Here is a 23,797-nt window from a genome sequence, read left to right as displayed (position 1 = left end):
CAACTCTAAGATAAGCCGTAAGATCAAATCACACTATCCCATGAACAGAATAACACACTCTATCATTCCACTCCACTCTTAAATTGATAAAAATACTATTTCTTCAAATTTTATATATTAATTAAGGAAAAACATGAAAAATACTAAGTTAAGCCTAAGAGAGTTGTAGCTAGAGATGTTAATCCAATCTCCAATACCATATATTTCGACATGCATTTTTTATCTTGGGCCAACCGCCGTAAGAATGTGAACTGAACTAATTTAAAAAGTCAAAATCACGAAAACAAATACTCCACTTTCGGGAAACGGCAATAAAACAGTGGTTAGAGATCAGTTAATTAAGGTGGAAACAGCAGTATATGCCATAAATAGACTAAAATTAAGATCTTTATTTAACTGGGATGACGGAACTGTAGAGATCAGGTCGGGTTGGACTATATATAAATAAAATATAAAGATCAACGGGGAATCCTGCATAACTCCCTTTATCAGGCTTCAGCATTGCCCCTGGCTAAACTCTGACATAAATTTTGAGGTATGTTTGTGTGTACTCATTCTGACATAAATTTTGAGGTATGTTTGTGTGTACTCATTCTTTGAATTTGGCGTTTTCATGATATTTATCTCCATTACAATTAGCACTGTTTTATTGTTTTGTTCATTTACACTGGGCAAATCATGGCTGTTTTACGCGGGATTGGAGTTTGTCTGCAATTCAAAGTGCCTAACATCGTGCTGCTGTGTGGGAATTTTAAGCAGAGGCCTTGACAATGGAGTTCTCTGTTGCTCAAAATTTTTAGAGCCGCTTCGTGGGAGAATTGTTGCTAGGCTATCTGATCGTGTGTTCAGTGTTTTAAATTGTGTAATGCACGATGCATGTTTTGTTTTCAAATTTGTGTGGTTTTTGTGTTTGATTTTCAAGTGGGAAGAATTTGTGTTGGAGGCATGCATGTTTCTTCCTTGTTTTTGTCATCTCTTTTTCTTTAAACAATGTTTTCTTCCTTGTACAGTGGCTGGTAATTTTAGTCGCCAGAAAATTTTGTGGAGTTATACCCATTTTGCATGCTTGGTTTTCTCTTTACCTCTCGCCTTTGCGCTTCTCTTGGTTAGAGATTTGATTTTCTAGTGTCAAAGGAAAAAGGTTTGGAGAATTGTGAATCGTACATCTTGGGGAATTGTCCTAGGCTATAGAGCTGTTGTATGTGAGTGGAGCTTACAATCATGCCTTATCAGCATGCTCGACTTCAACATCTGTCAGCCTAACATCTAAGTGCTTTGAAGAGGCATGCATTTCATAGTCTCTGCAACAAGCCCTATAGTCATGGATTTCATAGTCTAATTGTATAGGAAATTAAGATTTATACCTATAGTGATATGTGTTATTGTGCCCTGGATAATATACCTATAGTGATATGCGCTATTGTGCCCTGGATAATATAGAGTCAAATGATATTGGGTTCTAAGGCTGTTTTTGCTTATGGTGGCATTGCACAGCATAATTTATTGTGGATTAGTGTTCAAAATGAAGCTGGTTAATTAATCAGAATTAAGAGAATAGGCCCTAAAAATGGACCGTAAGGTGATGGGGATCATTACTATTTATAGGTACTGTAGTTATATTCATTCGTCTGATTTAGAATTTGGGCAGGTTTGTAAGGTGATGGGGATCATTACTATTTATAGGTACTGTAGTTATACTCATTCGTCTGACTTAGAATTTGGGCAGGTTTGTTTAGTAGCCGAATTATGACTTGAAATATGAATGGAGCCATTGACTGGGAAGACCCACCATATGAACATAACCATTGACCAAGTAGGGTCCAACTTGTGGTGACAACATTGATGCATGCATGCTATGAAACACTTGTCAAATTGGTTGTAGTCATAGAGGAGCTTTGATGTTCATATCATTAATTGCTTCAGGTTTCCTGCCATGATATACCTAATGTTTGAGTAGAATGCATTGCATTCTAACTATAGAACAATTGTTTTCTGTCTGATGAAGCAACCTGTAACACAATTCACTTTTTCACCAGTCCATTGTTTCCCTTGGAAGACTTGATATGCACGGAGTTTAACATGGGTTGCCATGCCAAAATCAAGCTCCCCTTCTCATCGTGATTAGGTGGGTCATTTGGTTACTGATATCAATGACTTCTTTGAGTGTTTTCTTGAAGTAGTTATTTTCTTTCACTAGGATTTACTGGAATTAGCTTATTTGAGTTTTCTTTTGTTTTCAAGAGATACCTAGTTTGATATGTAAACATACATGTTTTTTCGCTATTGATTTTTTTCAGAACTATAAGTTCCTATTTTCTTAGACTAGTTTTCTCTTTGGGAGGAAGCCAAAACCAAAACTTACAGCTACACAACCAAACAAAAGAATTCTTAAGGAAACCTGAATGAATTTGTAAAGAAATCGGATATCATTCAAGATCCAAGTTGAAAGTATCCTCAAGATTTACCCTAGTGCTATTGGACACATTGCTTGAACAGTAGCACGCCTGAGGCAACCTTAACTGAATGTCATGCTCCTAGCCAGATTTCTAATCACTGTTGGTAACACAAAATCATGTTTACAATGTACATCTCTTCTGTAGTGTGGCATTTCTCTTGACTGTTGCTCTCTGATGAGCATTGAGACCAAAACTTAAAGAGTTGCACTTTGCAGTGATGACATGAAGTTTCGATTGTCTATTGATTTCAGTATTAGTATATACATTATAAACTCATCTGAATCAGAAACCTAAGCAGGCATCTCAGTAACTTCTGATGGTGAGTTCTATTGCTCTTGTAAAGTCTATGCTAAACCATAACAACTTGGAGAAACTCCATTTAGTCAAGGATAATGGCATTTTCTAGAGTTTGTTTCACTCTTCTACTGCTCTTGCATGTAATAAAACAACATTTAGGTTACCATAGATCTATTAATGTTTGCACTTCCTTACATACTGCTTGTCCTATCTTTAAATGGCATTTGAATATTAACCTTCTTTTAAAGTTTTTGGAATTTAAATTTCTCTCCCTTGACATTGACATTGCTTTTTATGCCCCTTTTTTTGTATTGTGGTTGGCTTTATCTAATGCCACATAATCACTCTCTTGCCTTTTCTTTTCATGCCTCTTTTTTTCTTGTATTGTGGTTGACTTTATCTAATGCTACACTATGCCCTGGTTGTCAGTTCATGTACTCTGTTGTATGGTGTTCTAAATCTGAGTGATCTGATTGTTGGCTCAGTTAATTTCTGAAAGTGGTTTTCAAGTTGGCTCACCTATCTTCTGCCTTGGTTCGTTCATTCTTCTATCTGCAATCTTATAGTTGCTGTATCTTGGCTGGCATGTCAAACCTTGCATCCATTGTCACTGGGTTATTTACTGTGAGGTTGCTTTCCTTAGCATGAGAACTATTATAATTTATTTCTATTTGCAAGTTGAATGGATGCTATAGTTGCCTTTATCAAATGCATGAGGTTTCTCTGTTGTGGGTTCTTCCAAAGGTTGGCCATATTGTATTGCTTCTGGACTAGGGAGATTTAAATAGAATTGCTGCTGAAAATGGTCCTTGTCTTGTACTTGCTTTTCTTCCTGTTAATTATTTGGTGCTCTTTTTCAACTTCATCATTTTCTAGTTCTACAGCTTACATCTACTCCTAGGGAGTTTGTATTTTATGTCTTTCAACAGTTTTACAACTACATTATATAAATCCGACAAGCAATTGGCTGCCTGTAACTCCTAATGCAGCTGATTAGTACTGGATGGTGCAAAGTGTCTAGAGAATGGAAACTTTGCTTTTTCCTTTAGAATCCTCGTTTGGTCTGGCAGCAATAATCTGCCCAACATAGCTGTTGAACTTTGTTCACAGACAACATTGTAAATCTATCCGATAAAAGTTGAATTGTCTTCAGCTAGAAAATAAAATGTTTTTTGAACAGCATTAAGCATTTTGAATTTGCTGCTAGCAATGGTAGACAGTAGTTATTTGTGTACAATGAAGAATAGTATACAGACTACTTTTTGTCATTGTCTAAGGTTACTATCCACCGTTGCTATCTAGGAATTGATATAAATCTATCACTCATGTTTGTTTAACACCCAGCAATTGGTTCATATGTTGATTCCTGCAATTTAATGCAGAAGGATAGTTTTCAGATGGGCAGATGCCTATTTTACGAATTGCAGTGGTCCATTTCTTTTGAAGTGCCACAGGTTTGTCGCCATTGGAATAAAGAAAAAGGAAATACAAATGTGTGTTTCTGCCCTTTTAATCAAAGAAAATAAACTTAAGGGAGGGTCACTGCGTTTAATCTTTTATAACTTATAAGAATTGAGGAACTGAACAATTACTTGCTAAAAGTCACTACTTGATATACCATTATTGGTAGTCAATACTTAGGCATATTATAACTATGGGTTTACCTATACAGCTTCTTAATTGAAATACTTCAATGATAGTAGTTAGGGGTTGAATCCAAAAATTGGTTTGGGGAAATCTACCTGAACCTGGTTCACGATGTATCAGTAATCTTTTCATGCTGTAGCTGCTTTGTATTTATGATCTTGGAGGGGAATACTTGGCATTTGAATCTTTATAAAAAATAAACGAAACTTTAAAATCTATATAACTTTTAGTTCATACTGTTAGTGTTAACCAAGGCTATTAGGGAACCTCATAAAACAGAATAATTGGTTTTCATTTGAAAATATAAATCAATCTGGACCATTGGCTATTCATAACAGAAGAATATTTGTATTTATATGAAGTACAAAAACAAATAGATTGTTACTGAATTGAGTTATTTTTTGATGTTTATTGTTACACCCAATTTGTCCATAGAATGTGCAGAAGGCTGCAAGCTTGAAAGAAAAATGTAGTTATTAATTTTTTCAGAGATAAGTATGCTTAAGCTCACTCACTCTAAGACCTTTTGCGTATCAGTTTCTGTTACTTTTGAGCAATTTCTGGTGTTTCACACATGATATAGACTAAAATACAGCTGGAAAACATTTCCAAGATTCGTAGAAGTTTTTGGTAATATATTCCACTATGTAGTAGTACAAAGTTAGTAAGAGTGATAAGAGGAATCTGTTTGCTGAAAAAGTAGATCAAAACTTTTTTCACCACTTATTGTTTACAATGTATTTTCATCTCTTGAAGATATTATGAGGAAATTATTCTCTGAATTTCTTGTAGAGTAGTACAGTCTGAATTTTATTGGAATGTCTTCAAGAGACAAATTACGTAGCTTTAAAAACATTTTTCTTTTTGGAATTTGAACTCTGATTTCTATATTTTAAAGCCAAAAGTGTTTATGCTGTCTCTTTTGGCAAGTTTGAGCTAACTACTTAGCTTGGTCATGAGGTTAAAGCACAGGAGTACAAAAACTAAACTATGTAGAAACCATAAGTTAACCATAAATGGAAACAAAGTTCCCTGTACGAGCTTTCAAAAGGGGGTCTTGTACACCATTTGTTGTTTAACTTGGTGGTGCCCTAAGATCTACCTTTACCTTTAATTGCTTGGCTTTTTGTCCTCTAATTTACTATGTTGGTATGATAGAAAACCTTCTTTCACTAAACTATGCATATATATCTGTACAGGCAGAATGGCTATGGGTGAGACCGGGAGTCTTTCAATGACTATTGCAACACTCAGTATTTTAGCTTTTTGCTTTGGAATTGTGGCCGAGAACAAGAAGGTTTGACATCTAGAACTTTTGCATCTACTGAAGATTTCTCCCTTTTTTGGTTGGCAACTATGTGAGTTGACAAGTGGTGTGATGTGTAATTCTAATAATTTCCAAGTGGCTTCACCATTGACACAATACTATGACAAAATTGATATTGTTCAACTATATAACATTACCAAATTTCATGAACATTTTTAACTTATATTTAGATTGAGAATCTTATGGTGTGTAGTCGAGGCTTTGAATTGTAAACCAATAGTATCTAGAGAATTGGATCTTTCTTCATTTCTAGGATGTCGTGTGGAAAAATATGAGAGTGGAGAGGAGAACTGTCATCCTTCATGTTAAATAATGATAACTTCTCTAGATACTACAAAAACATGAGAATGTGGTAAGCCCATTGGATTTCCAGTACAAAACAGGAATAGGGTAAGCCCTTGGATTTCCAACAAAGATGAAAACATGGTAAGCCCTTTGGAAATCTAACACCTTGACTATGTATCAAATTCATTTGGAAGTTTCAAAAAACTCGCTAGATCGTTGGTTTCAATTTGCTGAAAAAATCAAAATACATTGGTCAAGGTCTTGCCAAAGTAGACAAGGAATTCAAAAATCTCTCGAGGCAGAAATGTGGCCCAAGAATGGTACATTGAAAATCTTCTCAACCCACCACCAATGATACATCTTGGTTTGCTGACATTCTTACTCGGATATCTTAACAATTAGCAAAAAATGAATTATTGATGGATTATCCCACGAAAGAGAACAACTTCTACTCTGCAAAGCTCTTATGTTTGTTAGAAATCAGGACTAGAAGCAATGTTATTTAATACAAGTGAAACAAAATAATTTTACTCTACGAAGTTGTTTGCCATCTTTGAAAGAACTGAAAATAAGAAGCAATGGAGCCCACTACTTCCTAATTGGGTATGGGTGATCCAAGCAGTTGTTTTGGACAGTTTCGGAAAGCAGTGAAAAACAAGTCACAATGAGGAGCATAACTGTTAGGCCAGGATTCAAATGCAGGAAGGATGGTATATCTTTTTCATTCTCAAATAAAGATTTACATTCTTATTTATAGGGGAAGTGAGAAAAGTTTGACAAAAAGAAATTAAAAGAGTAAAACTATACCAAAACTGAATGTGTTAATCAATAGAATTAACCTGTAAAGATTAATATCTACATACCCCCATCAATCTGAAGGGTTTACTATTAAACCAAGCATTCCTCTAGAATTATTATACTTTGGTGAGAATATTTGCTGGTTGATCTACAGTTGGACAAATACTTGAATTGTATGTTGCCATCTTTTACATGATGTCAAAGCAAATGAAACTTTTGTGTCAATATGTTTAGTTCAATCATGAGAGAATGGATTTTTTGTAATTTTGATTGTAGATGTATTATCAACTAGGAGATGAGAAGATGAAACCCATTCAATCCCTAACACCAATGCAGAATCTTCAATCTCTGGCATTGTTTGTTCAAAGAGTGTCAATTGGAGTTTGAGCTTTCGTCACAATGCAAAACTTCTTTAAAATTTCAAAAGCTTCATATTTCTTTTGCACTTGAAATAAATCCAAGTCATTCCATTGTGTTCATCAATGAACAATATGAAAAACTGACAACCTAAAACAGAAGTTACTGGTAAGGACTACCTTTGGAGGGGCGTGACCTCGACACCATTGATTGGAATTCACTTAATATGTTAGAAGAATAGGTTATTCTCTACTACCATCAAAATTGTTGCCATAGGTACAGATTTTGGCCAGAAAAGTTTGAAGCTGAAAAGTTCTAAAGGTAACTGGAATTACAAAATGTAAATTAATAGAAAATTGAAAATTTCTGGAAATGGACATTTTGTGTATTGGTGAGTTTCATTTGTTGGCAAGAATACTTAATTAGCTGTCAAGCAATCGTCATCTAAATTTAAGAATCCAAGTGTCAAAATTTCACATTTCTTCTTAGAGATTGCTACCTTTTTTTAATTTAAGTTCATTTTTTATAAAAAAAATCATTTTCTTGCAGTATTATATGTTCACTTGATTCATTTCCTTCGATCTAGTTTACTGTTTTCATAACACATTAAGCTCCTACAGTTTAGGTTTTGTCTCCTAGATGCAAATTGATTTGGGATTGAACCTCGTGTCCATTGTGATTTTTTTATTATTAATTATCTAATATATTGTCCAATTTTTTCAACTTTCTGTCTTTAAAAGATGACAAACTTTGAGAATTATTGTGATTGCTCCCTTATCTAGTTTCAATATTTGCTTGCATGCACTCTTTTTTTGACGATGTTACATTTTCTTGCTTTGTTCCTAAATTTTTCTTTTCTTGCTGTTACGTTCCTTTGATTTGTTCCTAGATTTGTCTTTTCTTGCTGAATCTGTGGAGGATTATCAATTCCTCCTACAATGACCCAAACAAGCCACTTAGTCAGACATCACCATACCTCATATTAACCCTTTCAGGGTGGGTGAAAGATCTGTTCTTTTGAACATGCATTCCAATATAGACCAGGGCCACTTTTAGCCTCCATCCATGGTTTTCATCAGTCTTGCCTTCTTTGGAAGCACTTATCTTTTTTACATGTTCATTTTTTACTCTGTCTTGCTATTGTAATTGGTACTTTCAAGTCCCATTGACCTAAACTGGTTACTTGTGGACGATAATATTTCTCTCTTCCATTCTCTTTTTTTGTTACAGAAATTCATTTTCAAAATGTTGGGCTGCGGTTGAAGATTTACATCTCCATGCTTGCCTTCATTTGTTTTTGACCTCTGTTTGCAGTCTTTCAAGTCTTGAAACTGTGACTCTCTTTAAATATCTTTTTGCAGTCCCCAAATCTTTTTGCATTCCCCAACTAAATTCCAGTAACATTGAAAGTTAGTAGAACATAAAATTTATACTAAAAATGCATTCTACTCCCTAGTCAAACTCAAACAGGTAATGTTGAGAAGAACGACTTTTCCCTAGCTGCCAAATTGGTGGGGTATCCTCTCCTATTCTTCATCCATCTCTGGGTTTTCTTGTGCAGTTTCATCTCGTTCGATTGCCATTGTCACATTTAACCTATTCAAAAGAGCTATATTTCTGCTACTGTATATGGATCATTTTGAATAATGTGATGTTTTATATATGCTTGCATGTCTTCAATCTCCCTAGGTTATCATTTCCTAGTTCCTCTGTATTCCTGTCATCTGCATTTCTTATAAAAAAGAACATTGAAGTTATAACTTTTTGAATTTCCTTCCAAATAAGATCTCAATACCATAAGTGTCTTCCTTGCTTCCCGTCTTGATTCTTTGGTTGGTAGAATAAAATTCTTGGACCTAATGATAATCAGGTACACACACAACTCATTATGCTGTTCTTAGCATAGATTTTTGATACAATTTTATTCGTTTCAACTTGTCAAACCTATTCATCTCCATCACTAATCATTATTGTCAACTGCATTAACCTTTTGACTCAAATCCAATTTTATTGTTGAAGCTCAATCTGGTTTAAAAGGTGTTAGGCTCTAAAGATGGTTTTCCATTACAATAGATGGCTTTCTTCTTGGCCCTTTTTTCCCCATCTTCCTTTCCATTCCATCTCCTACCATCCATCTATTTAGGAAGCAATCGTTTGCAATGTAACATGTTCTTTTCATCTTGATGATGAATTATCATCCACAAAGTTATATCCTTAAGCAATCTCATTGCTCACATGGACAGTGGAAATGTCATGTCTCTTATAGATTTTCCTTTTCTCCAGAATATTCTTGGTATTTTTTGATCTTGTGCTTACAATATTTACTATGAACAGGAACCAAAATATCAAATCATGCCTGAGCTAGATTTTGAAGAATGATTATTTTTAGGCTTGAGGAGTGAGAATTTTTCGTTTAAGTAGAAATAAATATCTTACAAAAATGTTATTATGCACAAAATAAGATATCTCTGAAGATATGTTCTATCTGTAGACGTTGTAATATGCTTGAAAAATAAAAAATATGATAATTCCTAGAAGTATATGGCGTTGTTTCTGCTGTGTACATTACAGATAAAGCATTATCACTCAGTAATTTGCTTTAGAAATTAGGAAATAGAATGAAGACATTATTGGTCAATTAAAATCCTTCTCGTAGAAACATGTTTTTAACCAGAAGCATTTCAATTGATTGTCATGGACTGTGGAAATATCATGTCTTTCTTTGACATTATTGATTTTAAAAGCAATTAATGGATTTCCTGTTTATAAAGTTTTCTCAACAAAATAAAGAAAATGCAAAATCCCCATACTTGGTCAGTGTCGATTTAAAATTTAAAGTTGTTTTAGTATTCAGATAAGTTTGAGAATTTGTTAATGTATGCAGAAGAACTAAAAATTTTACTTTTCTCCATCTGAAAATATTGGCTTTCCTTTTACAAACTATTGCCTATAATATTTTCGCTCAATTTGTGTCCTGCAGCCTGCTTCTGGAACCCCTATCCCAGGAAAGGGGATTGTCATTTGCAAATACCCTTCTGATCCAACCATTCTATTGGGCAGCTTGTCAATCATATTATCGTTCTTAACATCTGTGTCTGGGGTTGTAGCTATAATTTATCCTTACAAAGGGAAATCAGTTCCTGCACATGCTTTGAAGACCACCAATTTGATGGTATTTTTCGTTATCGCCACGTAAGTATTCTCTAAACATATTGGTAGGTGCATGCAATTTAAATACTGTCTATCTACAGTGCACCGTCACTTATTCTTCCATTAGGATATCGAGGACATAAATGTTGCAAGAATAGAAGTGGAAATTTAAGGATTAGGGCACATATTTTAGTTTCATGTTACATGAACCACAGTGAAAATTAAGCTGCATTTTTAGTCATTTAAGCTTTCTAGTATGTGATACTGGTAAAAAAGTTTGCAAATGTTAGTGGCTTACCTAGATCTGATTGCCTAGGGCTAATACATTTTTCCATTTGCTTACCAGGGTTGTCTCCTTTGTTTCGCAAGCCCTTATGACGTGGACTATAATTACAGAGAGTCTACATCGATCACAAAATGTACACCATGATCTAACAACACTGTGCCCAACTGCAAAGACTGGCTTATACGGTGGAGCTGCCTTCCTGGCTTTAGATGCAGGTTTGTTTTGGCTAATATGCCAAATGCTTGCACTTAATGCAAGGTCAGACTATGAATATGATGATGAAGAAGATATAAAAGGTCAGTATGGGCAGGTAACGGCAACAGATTATAATCCAATCCAACCTGGGGTTTGAAAGCTATCTGCATATTTTGTTCAGACCATTGCAGATCTATCACGTTGTGTATAAAGCAGTCATGCATATAAGCTCTCAAGAAAGTTCAAATTATGATATTACAGTATTTTTTAATAGGGTTTGGTATATATGAACAATGCACCTTATTTTTAAACCTGTGTTGAATTGTATTACATCATGTTTGATTACATTGCAAGCAAGAAACCATTGAAGGCAAGATTCAGAGCACTCTTACCATTTTCTTTCTCCTGAAACACTGCCCAATATCCTTGAGACACAAGCTTGTATCTAAGCCCAGGATATAAAGATTTTATTTATTTGTACAAGCCTATTAATATAACTATTATTTTAATTTGTTAAAATTTGAAATGTAAATTGGTTTTGGGTTAAAAACTTCTAACATAAAAGCTTTGCATGCTAGGAAGTTCAATAATTTTTATTTTTTTTAAAAAATGTATAAACATATTAATGAAAAATAAATAATATAATAGATCATTCTTTCAAAATGAGAATTTTGAAATTGAAAACAAAGATTAAATACAATTGTAACAAGACTTTAAAGGGTTTCGGGGCCCTTCAAACCCTGTTTTTGTCTTAATCCAAAACAAGACTTTAAAAGACCGAATAAATCAATAAATGTTCATCTTGTTGTATTTTTTTAATGAGGAGATTAGACAATGACTTTATCTCCCTAAGAAAGGGTTGCTCTTGTTGAGGCAATGCCAAAGCAAAACAAATTTTTAGTTTGTTATATTAGTGGTGCATGTAGCACTATAGGTCAGATCCATAAACCATAATAGGTCTTTACACTTTCAAGCAAAATTTAGATATATTTGTGGTAAAGCCAAGTTTAATTATAATATTTATTATCTTAAATATTGATGGTTTTATGTCAAACCTTACATTGCTTTTACAATTTGATTTGGGAGCACATTGTAAGTCAATACTTCTTTTGTTAAGGATGAGGTTTGATGGGTCGTTTGGGGTGCAATTCTAGCTTATTTTCTTATGGTGTTTGTGATTTTGCAATCATGAATAGACAAAGTATAAAAGTAAAAATTACGTTTTAATTTCAAAACGGGCTAATTAAATTTATATGAATCAAACATAAATTAATCTAGATTGATTAATAGCAACTGGGAATTGATAATTTGAAATATTATTTCAAAAATTAAATATAAGAAGATTAGGGCACTTATTTATTGGAACGATGATGAAGAGATATGTTAATTTAACACAAACCTAATTTGCTAATATCTAAAATTTGATACTTTTGATGTGCTCATTGTAAGGCTTGGAATCTTCTACATATTGATCTTAAGTGGCTTAAGGTTGACCCCTGCAACATGAGATTGTTCTCTAAGGTGTCATTATGATCTACTAATCTATAGTTCTCCTTAGTTAAACCACTCGATAGACTAGCTTTACAACCTTAAGCTAATGATCAAAGTTAACAATTGCAAACATGAAATGACTTATATGTAGATATAGATGCAAATGTGATTGTTTTAGTGTTCCAAATATAGACATTCTTATTTCTCATTTTCATCATGTTTTAAATGTACAAATGAATCTCTTTAAATATTAAGACAGCAAAAAATTGCATAAAAATGTATCAAATTGACTACCAACATCTAATTAATAAGACCACAAGTCAATATATAAAAACATATACAAGTAAAACTAAAATTAAAAAAAAATCTAATATAAACAAGAGCTATGAGATAGCATGAGTCCCTGCCTTTAGCTAAAAACATGGTAGCAATGCAGTGAAGTGTTGAGAACAATTAAGTAGTATAAAGTTACTTTGAGCATGTAAAAAATGTATATATTAAATAAAATTATATATGATTGTAAAGCGGAAAAATCGCGATCGAACCCTAGTTGCTCTCCCCTCTTCCAACTCCAAGGAGAGAGAAGGGAGATTCACTAGGGTTGATGGTTTTCACTTAGGGGAGAGACTTTACATTCAAAAGAGGGGTTGAAACCCACAAGATCCAATCCCACACAATGCAAGATTGGATGCTAAATGTGTTTCAAGGGTTAAGAAAGCAAGGCTACCCTCTTTTGTAAAGAATGTTGATAGAAGAATTAAGCTAGGAATGCATAGAAAGTGATAAAGATTCTCGCTTATAAACTGAGATAGGGATATGATATGAAGCTGCGGACCTGGAATTAGCAGTAAAATGTCGATACAGCGTTGTCCTGCAAATTTGAGCAAAAGTTGTCAGGACGATGGCGCCCGGCGTGCACACGGTCCTCCGAAAAATCTGCGAAACGAAGAGGGATCTGTTCGTCTCTGCACAAGGATTCCAGATCTTCAATTTCAGCCGCGTACATGCAACCTACACACAGAAAAGCGAAGACGATTGGGGGGTTAGGGATTAGGGGTTTGCCTTTAGGTCAAACCCCAGTTTTGGAATTAACCAAGAAATGAGAAATTGCTGTAAATGTCAATGTATGTAATGTAAAACAAGTACTAATACCTTGTTGTAAGGATGTTTGTATCCTTATGTGCGAAGGTATAGATGTTGTTGTTTGTTGTATTGTTGTATGTTGTATGTAGCATGTAGTATGTGATCTCCTCTTCAATGGTTGAATCCTTGTCTTGAATGCAACACTTAGCCTTGAATGGAGACTTAGAATGATCAATTGCTTGAAAGAATGTTTGAATGCTTGAGTATAGTTTCTACGCTTTTTCCCTCATGTATGTATACGTCCAAATGAGAGAGGAAAATGTAGTTTATATACTTGCCAATTAGGGTTAAAAGACTGATTTTCCCGACCTTAGGCCGACCAGGAAAGATAATTTTCCAATTTGCAAACATAAAGACCCGAAGTCCAAAAGAGACCGGGCCCAAAATAGGACCCAGGGACCAGGGCGCTAGGCGCCATGGTCTTGGGGGACCAGGGCATGGTCCCACCTCCCGGGACAGCAGGGTGCAAAGGAGGTTCAGGCCAGGGTGCAAGAAAATGCAGTTTTCAGTGTCATAATCAGGTTTCGGGGTCTCCATTCAGGTTGCGTGTTGCGTCGCCATCGTGAAGACCGAAATGCAGTCGAAATTGCAAGTGTCGCAATTTTAGGACGCTACATTTAGCCCCCACTTTAGCGAGAGTATGAGCGTACGCTCATACTTCCGGTAAAGTACAAGGAAACAACATTGAAAGACTTTCACCACGTCAAGGAGGCAAGATACACCAAGCCCCCAGTGGACTAAGGATCTTACGACTTCGATTGACAAAGTAAAAGGGAAGATCACGAGGGAGAACCATGACTGTCAGTAGTAAGGTTCCCTCACTATGAGTCATGCAAGAAAGATATCAAAAATTTTCAAGGCAAAGCTAAATTTGTCAAGAAATTTTCAAGTATCTTGAAAAGATATGGACGGGATGTATACCCCCCTACGTTAAAGCGATCGCACACGCCTCACCGGGGGTGATTGCTTTAAGGTAGTGATACATATAAGAAATGAGAAAGGAGAGGAGCACGTTATCGCAAGGATTTAGCCCCCAAGTGTGAGATAAGCCCAAGGATAATAGACACAAAACACAAAGCACAAGGTGACTTCGCTTTCCTCGGGGTCAGTATGTTGTATGATAATTCATGTATATCATATGTATGTATGCATAATTGTTCTTCATTCCCCCATCAAGGAAGGTCACCTAGAAGAAGGGAACACATGTGTGTTTTGAGTCAACATGGGAGAGATTGAGAGATCTCAATGCTTTGCATCGTCCTCAAGTAGACAACACTAAGGACAACAAATAGAAGAATGAGAATAACATATAGAAGAAGTAACGAAAGAGAGGAGGAGAGAATCTGCTATGCTAATGAAACTAGTCTAGCATGTCATCTACCCCCCGATCTTGCTGATCAATGTTTCGGGAAGGCAGGGAACACGCTAGAGGAGGAACATCCAACACAGCAGATGGAGCTATCACAAGATCCAAACAAGGGCTATGTTCATGTTCCGAGCCACATTGTTCTTGTCTAGGAGCTAGGATAAGCGCTTTAGAAAATTCATTAGATAAATGGTTATCAATATCAACAAGTTCATATTCACTATCAGAATGAACAGGAGTAACATTTGCATCATGAATAACATTTTCATCTATATCATCATCAAGATTTATAAAAATAGGATCTTTAACTCGCACAGGATCAAGACCATCATGCATCTTATGTTTAGGAGATTTAGGCTCAATTTCCGGCCGAGGAGAAAATGGAATAATGCTTGTTGAAGGTGTTTTTGGGGATTGCAAAGTTTGAGCTCTAAGACGACGCTTTCGTCGGCGTTCACGTGCAGAACGATTTCATCTAGTCTTAGTAGGAAGTGGAGAAGATTGAGGAGGAGGAATGTTCTCATCCTTAGCACTTGGGTGTTTAGGTTGTGGTCTCTTAGGCTGAATAATAGGAGAAGAGGAAGGTCTCTTCTCTCTATAGAAGGAAGGAGGAGCAACTGCTCCATATAAAGGAGGAATTTTTGGTTTAGGAAGGAGACCAAGTCCATCATGACGAGGAGGTATAGGTCTACTCTTAGGAGGTTTATTAGTCATAGGCATAGTCACATCCATAGGGATGGGTTGGGAATCTTCTTGAGGAAAGACATTAGTTTTATCTTTCAAAGGAAGAACTTCCTTCTCAAGAATGATAGGAATGTCAAGTTTAGGTGTTCTAGGTTCACTTAGAGATAGGATCATATCTGTTTTCCACTTTTGATAAGATTTGAAAAGATGATCACTTCGCGGAGGAAGAGATTGGAATTGTTTAGGCCAAAAGTAATCAAGAGGAACGCTAGAAGTTCTTTCAGCTGGTTTAAAGAGACTATGATTGACAGTAACAACTTCACCATTATGGGGAAATTTCAAACACTTGTGAATAGGAGAAGCAATAGCTTTCATGGAAGATAGCCAAGGATAGCCAAGCTTCACACGAAATTGTTCGGAAGATGGAATAATAGCAAAGTTCACATCAAGGGATTTGTTATAAACTTCAATAGGTAATGTAATAGAACCAATTGCAGGAAAAGAAAATGCATCAAATAGTTTCACAACCACATCTGTTTTGTCATAGATAACTTGATTCAATTGCAAAGTAAAAAGAAATTCTTCAGTAATGACATTAACCATACAAGAAGGATCAATAAGCACTCCACGGCAAGGTGTGTTCTTGACTTTTGCAACTATGTATAAAGGACCATCAGGTGCCCTAATGGTTTCACTAGAATCAAATGTGATGGAAGGTTCTTTAGGGATTTCTTGCTGCTCTACAAAGTTAATCACATTTGGAATCATAGACACAAGATCATCAGGTGAGACAGAGGAATCAGTAGTATCAATCGCATTAGAGGCATGAGAAGGCAATGGATCAGTAAAAATCTGAAGATTTTGGTTAGGAGGAGCTATAGATGTGTTGCCTTTATCATTCACACCAGAAACAGAGATAGTATTATTATCAATCAAATCTTGAATTTTACCCTTTAAAGAAAAACATTTTTCAGTATCATGCCCAGGTTGATGATGAAATTGACAAAAAGATTTGTTATCAAAATAAGGTGAAGTAATCTTTGCAGGATCAATTTGCCTTATAGGAGGAAGAGTAAGCACATTTTGTTCCAATAATTTATTCATAATACTATGCAATGATTCATTCAAAGGAGTATACTTTCTTTCTTTCTTGAAAAACTTAGAAATAGGAGGCACACCTGATGCTGCATTCACATTGTTGTTGATGATGTTTTCATTGAATTTGATGGAATCTATGTTCGGTTTAAACTTTCCAAATGGTTGTTGACTACTATCACCCTTATCACTCGAAGCCACAGGATGTGATTGTTCCATTTGACTCACAGTCAGTTGATAATTGTGAAGAGTTGCACACAACTGTTGAAAAGAAGTAAACTCAGAAAACAGGAGTTTGTCTCGAATGTCTTTTTGTAAATTAGAAATAAAAATTCTTTGAATATCATTGTCAGGCACTGGAAAAGAAATTTGAGCATACAAATGCTTATATCTACCAATAAAATCAGTCACTTTTTCTTTAACACCTTGTTTACAATGCATTAAATCAATCAAAGTAACTTTAGAGCTTATATTGTTTTGAAATTGTTGAATGAAAGCATTTGCAAGTTGTTCGAAAGAAGTAATAGAATAGGAAGGCAACGAGCAATACCATTGTAGGGCTTTGTCTCTTAATGTTCTAGTAAACAGTTTTGCAAGCAACCTTTTGTCATAAGCAAAATCGGTACATATTGTTTGAAAGGTCTTAACATGTGTTAGAGGATCACCCTTACCATTATAAAACTCCAAATGCGGAATTTCAACATGTTTAGGGGGAATAGCTCGGACAATGTCAAGAGAAAGTGGGCTCGCAACATCAAATGTGGGCACACTAAACTTAGATTGATTCATAGAGGCAATTTGTTGCTGTAAAGAAGAGACAGTTTGTGCAAGATTGTTAATGGTCGCTTCAGTCGAAGAGTTCATATTAGACATGTTAGATTGTGATGGAGGTGTTATGTTATTGAAAGAAGGTAGAGAGTAAGGTGGTGGGACACTATGATAGTTAGTCATAGGAGATGATTGGACAGGAGGAACACTACAAGGAGGAATGGAATGGTTAAATGAATTGCCCCCTTGCGTCATGTTCATTTGTGGTGATATAATAGGAACACTCATTGAAGGAATGAATGAAGAAGTTGGATTGAATGAAGGAAGAGGGTTGATTGAAGAAGAAGGATTGCCCCCATGACTGGTGATCATAGGCGGAATGTCTTGTATTGAAGTAGTCATTATGTTTGATGTAAAAGTAGGTATACTAGCAATAGGAGTCGTTAAAGGAATAGAATGATTGTCTTGAGTAGGAGGTTGAGTATAACCTAAGGTTTCGACACAACTCTTCATAGGCATCACATTTGAATCCACAATGTGTGCAATACCACGCAAAATATCAATTCCATTCTTATCACTTTGAAGCATACGTTTTAGACCCTCAATTAAAGGAAGAGCTTGACTATCAGGGTATTCTTGAGACATCCATTGTCGAAAATCATCAAATTGGTTATCCAATTTTGAAAGTTGTTCTACAGAAACCTCATGGAGAGCTTCTTCATCATTAAGAGGATTAGAGGAATTACCCATGTCCTTGTTAAAAAGACCATTCAAATTAGGTTCCATCTCCTCAGTAATTAAACCTTGGAAAGACTTAATTCTAAGGCTTCGTCTAACGGGAATAGTGTAAGTAGGGCTTATTGTTGTAAAACTCATGCACTAAAGAGAGAGAGAAGATTTTAAATTTTAGAGGTAGCAAATTTCAGTAAAACCAGCCAATCTTCCAGATTTAAGCTGTTAAATACAATCAGGACAATCTCCCGAAATTTCGGAAAAAATGTCCGGGACCGTGGCGCTCGGAGTGCACACGGTCCTCGCAACTTTTTTTGAAATTTGCAGGGATGAAAGTTATGATGATTTTACAGCTAACCTGAAAAAAATTGAGTGATTTTACGATCTGTAGATAGGCCAAATTAAAGTTGCAATCTCAAAATTGAACCCTACCAAGATTGTCGAAAAATGCAAAATTTGAATTTTGAAAAAGAGAGGGAAACTGAAATTTTGAATTTTATGATTTTAGAGGGAATGTTAAGAGCAATGCAAGTTTTGAAATTTGAAAATTGACTCAATTTCATGCAAAATTCGATTTTAAAAGCGGAAATCAAAGTTGTTGTAATTAAGCACTTAATTTCAAAAGTCACAAATTGCAAGAATTTGAATAAATCACTGAAATTTCGAATGAATGCCAACACACTTTTCAGATTTAGGATAGTAAGAAACACAATTTTGACATGAATTTCAGTTTCGACAATTTTTGAATGATTAGAAGCCTCAATCCAAGCAATCGCTAAACCAACTTTGACTGTAATTTTGAAGGTGTTAAAATTGATAAAATCAGCCAAAATTCTGGATTTTAGCAGGAAAATACAGTAAGATCTCGCTCCCAAAATTTCGGAAAAAATGTCGAGGACGATGGCGCTCGGAGTGCACACAGTCCTCGCAACTTTTTTCCAAATTTTCAAGGATGAAAGATATTGTGATTTTATTGCGGAATCCAAAGTTACAGCTGATTTGGAAATGTTTTGATTAGTGAAATTATCAGTCAAAGGTTGAATCAAGAGGGTTTCAAAAATTAAGGTTTTGACATTTAACCACTTAATTTTCAAAATTAAAGCACAAATACGAATTGATAATTTGTAATAGAAGGGCAGATCTGAAACAAGCATTAACAATTAAACATTTCACAAGTTTAATTACTTAAAAAGAAAATTTAGGGTTTTTATGCAATTAACCTCTAAAATTTTGCCAAAGATCAAACATGGAAATGTAATCAAGGAATCCAATTTTTAGATCTAACTATGAATAATCAGAAAGGATGTTCACGTCGGGTTCACCAAAATGTAAAGCGGAAAATCGCGATCGAACCCTAGTTGCTCTCCCCTCTTCCAACTCCAAGGAGAGAGAAGGGAGATTCACTAGGGTTGACGGTTTTCACTTAGGGGAGAGACTTTACATTCAAAAGAGGGGTTGAAACCCACAAGATCCAATCCCACACAATGCAAGATTGGATGCTAAATGTGTTTCAAGGGTTAAGAAAGCAAGGCTACCCTCTTTTGTAAAGAATGTTGATAGAAGAATTAAGCTAGGAATGCATAGAAAGTGATAAAGACTCGCTTATAAACTGAGATAGGGATATGATATGAAGCTGTGGACCTGGAATTAGCAGTAAAATGTCGATACGGCGCTGTCCTGCAAATTTGAGCAAAAGTTGTCAGGACGATGGCGCCCGGCGTGCACACGGTCCTCCGAAAAATCCGCGAAACGAAGAGGGATCTGTTCGTCTCTGCACAAGGATTCCAGATCTTCAATTTCAACCGCGTACCTGCAACCTACACACAGAAAAGTGAAGACGATTGGGGGGTTAGGGATTAGGGGTTTGCCTTTAGGTCAAACCCCGGTTTTGGAATTAACCAAGAAATGAGAAATTGCTGTAAATGTCAATGTATGTAATGTAAAACAAGTACTAATACCTTGTTGTAAGGATGTTTGTATCCTTATGTGCGAAAGTATAGATGTTGTTGTTTGTTGTATTGTTGTATGTTGTATGTAGCATGTAGTATGTGATCTCCTCTTCAATGGTTGAATCCTTGTCTTGAATGCAACACTTAGCCTTGAATGGAGACTTAGAATGATCAATTGCTTGAAAGAATGCTTGAATGCTTGAATGCTTGAGTATAGTTTCCACGCTTTTTCCCTCATGTATGTATACGTCCAAATGAGAGAGGAAAATGTAGTTTATATACTTGCCAATTAGGGTTAAAAGACTGATTTTCCCAACCTTAGGCCGACCAGGAAAGATAATTTTCCAATTTGCAAACATAAAGACCCGAAGTCCAAAAGAGACCGGGCCCAAAATAGGACCCAGGGACCAGGGCGCTGGGCGCCCTGGTCCCACCTCCCGGGACAGCAGGGTGCAAAGGAGGTTCAGGCCAGGGTGCAAGAAAATGCAGTTTTCAGTGTCATAATCAGGTTTCAGGGTCTCCATTCAGGTTGCGTGTTGCATCGCCATCGTGAAGACCGAAATGCAGTCGAAATTGCAAGTGTCGCAATTTTAGGACGCTACAATGATATATTTTTAAATTTGGGTGAGCTTATATATGACGTAGTAAGAACCTTTTTTTTTCATAAAATGTAATTTCATGTTAATTGTTCGTAGTTACTGCACATGTATTGTGTTCTTCTAGGCCAATAATATTTCTTGTGTTAATTGCTAAAATAGATATTTGGGAAACAACATCTATAAACACAATTCATTGACTGGATGTTGTGAATAGACATAAAGAAAAATATGATTAAGTAATGTAATTATATTTCAATTATACTATAGAAGAGTTGAATTTGACATAGTAAAACTTTTTCTATTCATATAATATGATTTTGAAAATAGTTAACAACTGATATTGAATGCAAAAAAGATAACGTGTTGTAGTGTTCTAAGAACTCGTCTTCAATTCTATTATACAAGTAGACAATGCATAAGATTTATATTTACAAAAACTAAGCATATTATCGAATGTTTGTAGCCAAAGATAATTAACTAGTTATTTACAAAAGAAAATAAGATAAGTGTTCCTTTGAATATTATAGGTATGTGAATAGTATTTTGAATTGTCCACTAGTTGAAGCAAGGAGCTTTTGATTGTTTTTAATTTCTCATTTGGGAACCTGCAAAATTAACAAAATTAAGATGTTAATTAGCAAATGAAATGTGCAAATGTAGACTCTTCAAGTATTATATTAAAAAAATTAGGAATGTAAATAACAATATGGGGAAAAAAAGCCTAGGATCACATTCCATTTATATATGATTATGTTGATTTAATTTACATATGCACCAAATCTATATTTAAATGATATATATACGGTGTTGTACACCTTAAAGAACACAATCAAGTAATCAAACTATAAAATGAAAAACAGGGAGACACGTAGAGATGTGAATTATCTACGTGGTATCTGTGTGTTCAAGCATTTACTCATATCCCTCAGCACTAGTTAATGCAGATAAGTTGTTGCTTAGAAAGTTGAAGTTAAACTAACTGTAAATCAGATTTGGCATTGGTCATATATATAATAAAATATTATATGATGGAACGCTAGTATTTTATGTCAACTTTAGGGAAGGCATTCCTGGTTTAAGATTTCATTGCAATGCCCTTGTGTGGTTGGATTCCCCTCGGTACATAATGTGTATAGTTTTACGGGTTTTTGTTTTCCTTTGAATTATTTGAAGAACGAAAGGAAGTGTATGGGCTATAATAATTGGGCCATATTGCTAGAACAACATAAGAAAACTTGATTTGATATTCCTAAGAACAGAAAGTTCAAATATAAATCTGGTTTGTCTGCATATGGTAGAGAGTTGTTATAGTGTAATAGTAAAGTATATGGAAAATTATAAAAAGGTTGTATCATTGACTGATTGTCAAGGATTGTGTGATATAGATGCAAAATATTTGATTAGAATTTTGAGTTTTTGGATCACTCAGGTATTACAAATTACATGGGCTTGTTTCAATTCTCAGGGGTTGGATACGTTTTGGCTAAAACCATACAAACTTCATCCTTCTTATCGACAACAACAGTATGAAATAGTGGGAAAAAAATTCTTCATTATAAGTATATAAAGCAGCAATGGCAAAGAAAACTACAAAAATTATAAATATATACATATTTTACTTTTAGCCTTAAACTAAATATAATAAACAGAACAAGCATAGAAATGGGGATAATTGGCATTACCTTGAGGAGTAGTGTGAAGTGAACCAAAATCTTCTTGAAAATGGCATGGTGCTTTTATACACTCTACAATTTACACAAAACAATTAGATCACTGTTAGGATTAGTTGTAATAAATAATGGTTTTAGATTGTAGCAATGCAGAAGAGTGGTTTGCATAAAATTACACTGCTCGCTTCTTGTGCAATGGCAATGATGGAATTGTTCATGGCAATTGTGAATGTTCCTCGTATCTCAAACTTGCACATGAGGTAGATAGTTGCAGATATGTTTTGCTTATAATTTTCAAATGTTATTTTTGTGAGCTCAGGAAAGTTTTGTTGCAAGAGTTTGGTGTGTAAGTTGCAGTTAATAGTTCCATCTTCAGTTTCAATTGTGCATTGCAAGTAGTGTTGGTATGCAAAAGTCGTGGTTGATGCACATGTGGTGCAGTGAGCAGTGTTGTTCGCTGACATGTGAGCTGCAGAAACTATGCTATGGCACAAGTTGCAAAGTGGCTGGTATGGTGGTAGGTACACGTTTTTTGTTTTCAATGTTCCAGCAACCTGTCATTGGAAGAAAGATTGTAATGGAAGTGTTAAATGCTTTTGGAATTTAGTGAATGAGAATAATTGTAGTGTTCTTACTAATGAGTGTTTTAGTTGGTTACCTGCAAATTGGAGGAAGCAAGTGTTTGCAAGAAACCTTTGGTGTATTCGTCATTCAATTCATCAATGTAGGTGGAGAGACTTGATCTAATGTCACTTGATCCTCTTGTGTTGCCGCGGACAACATTTTTTAGGAGAAGAAGTGGTGGTCTTGCTGAAGTCAGGAGCCTTTCCAAGGTGGCATAGGAATTGGTATGGACTTTTGGAACTGTTAGCTGCAAAAGACACAAATTTGTTCGTTAGTATACTAAATTATATGTATAATTTGTGAGGCATATAAATTAGACTATGTTATGAGAAAATATCTTACAGTAGCTGTATCAGATGGCAATTCTCCATCTTTGACCTGTAGTTGAAATTCGTTTGGTTCTTGATTTTGAGATGCTACAAGGACGCCTAGTGTTCCAATTGAATAGTTGTTTGGTGAGTGGATTAATTGCGAAATGGTTGTATCAGGTGTTAGCTTTTGTTTCTTGCATACTTTATCAATACTTTCAATTGTTGTTTTAGCAGTTAGCTGGATACAGTAATCAGCATCTCCTCTCTCATATTGTGATTTTTTCTTCACTGTGAATTTTGTTAAGCGCACACTTGCCCCAGGCAATAACTGGGGCAAAAAGGTGTCTATTAATTTATTGTTGATGTTTACTGTTATAGTCATTTGTCCATGGTTGTCAACGAGATCAACATGTGCAATGGGTGCTTTTGGTTCGTTTGTTGAGCTCTATTTGATAGCAGGGCCATATGCGACTAGTACATCACCTTCAAAAGCAATGGCAGATTGCATTGTACATATTTCAATTATACTTGATGCAGGAGGCCTTTCCAACTTTGACCTGTAATCAA

General features: G+C 35.2%; 2 protein-coding genes across 4 annotated transcripts; one reads left to right on the top strand and one right to left on the bottom strand.

Moving 5' to 3' along the window:
• Positions 1-313: 313 nt before the first annotated feature.
• LOC131078889 (uncharacterized) lies at positions 314-11,109 on the top strand. 2 transcript variants are annotated; one of them, XM_058016715.2, is made up of 4 exons: positions 314-535; positions 5,600-5,697; positions 10,148-10,359; positions 10,664-11,109. In XM_058016715.2, exons 2-4 carry the CDS (start codon positions 5,605-5,607, stop codon positions 10,953-10,955), a joined length of 597 nt encoding a protein of 198 aa, XP_057872698.2. In that variant the 5' UTR covers positions 314-535; positions 5,600-5,604; the 3' UTR covers positions 10,956-11,109. The 2 variants fall into 2 exon arrangements, with proteins under 2 accessions (XP_057872698.2, XP_059072843.1); XM_059216860.1 differs by having other exon boundaries at positions 517-573.
• Positions 11,110-20,994: 9,885 nt separating this feature from the next.
• LOC131873684 (uncharacterized) lies at positions 20,995-23,783 on the bottom strand. Of its 2 annotated transcripts, XM_059216859.1 has the most exons (5): positions 23,262-23,783; positions 22,954-23,166; positions 22,472-22,849; positions 22,308-22,370; positions 20,995-21,230 (listed from the first exon to the last, which is right to left on the bottom strand). In XM_059216859.1, exons 1-4 carry the CDS (start codon positions 23,610-23,612, stop codon positions 22,362-22,364), a joined length of 951 nt encoding a protein of 316 aa, XP_059072842.1. In that variant the 5' UTR covers positions 23,613-23,783; the 3' UTR covers positions 20,995-21,230; positions 22,308-22,361. The 2 variants fall into 2 exon arrangements, with proteins under 2 accessions (XP_059072842.1, XP_059072841.1); XM_059216858.1 differs by having other exon boundaries at positions 22,308-22,849.
• Between the last annotated feature and the right edge of the window lie 14 nt (positions 23,784-23,797).

Source organism: Cryptomeria japonica, chromosome 2, assembly GCF_030272615.1.
Source record: "Cryptomeria japonica chromosome 2, Sugi_1.0, whole genome shotgun sequence".
NCBI classification, from domain to species: domain Eukaryota; kingdom Viridiplantae; phylum Streptophyta; class Pinopsida; order Cupressales; family Cupressaceae; genus Cryptomeria; species Cryptomeria japonica.
This window is presented reverse-complemented; position numbering and strand designations above follow the sequence as displayed.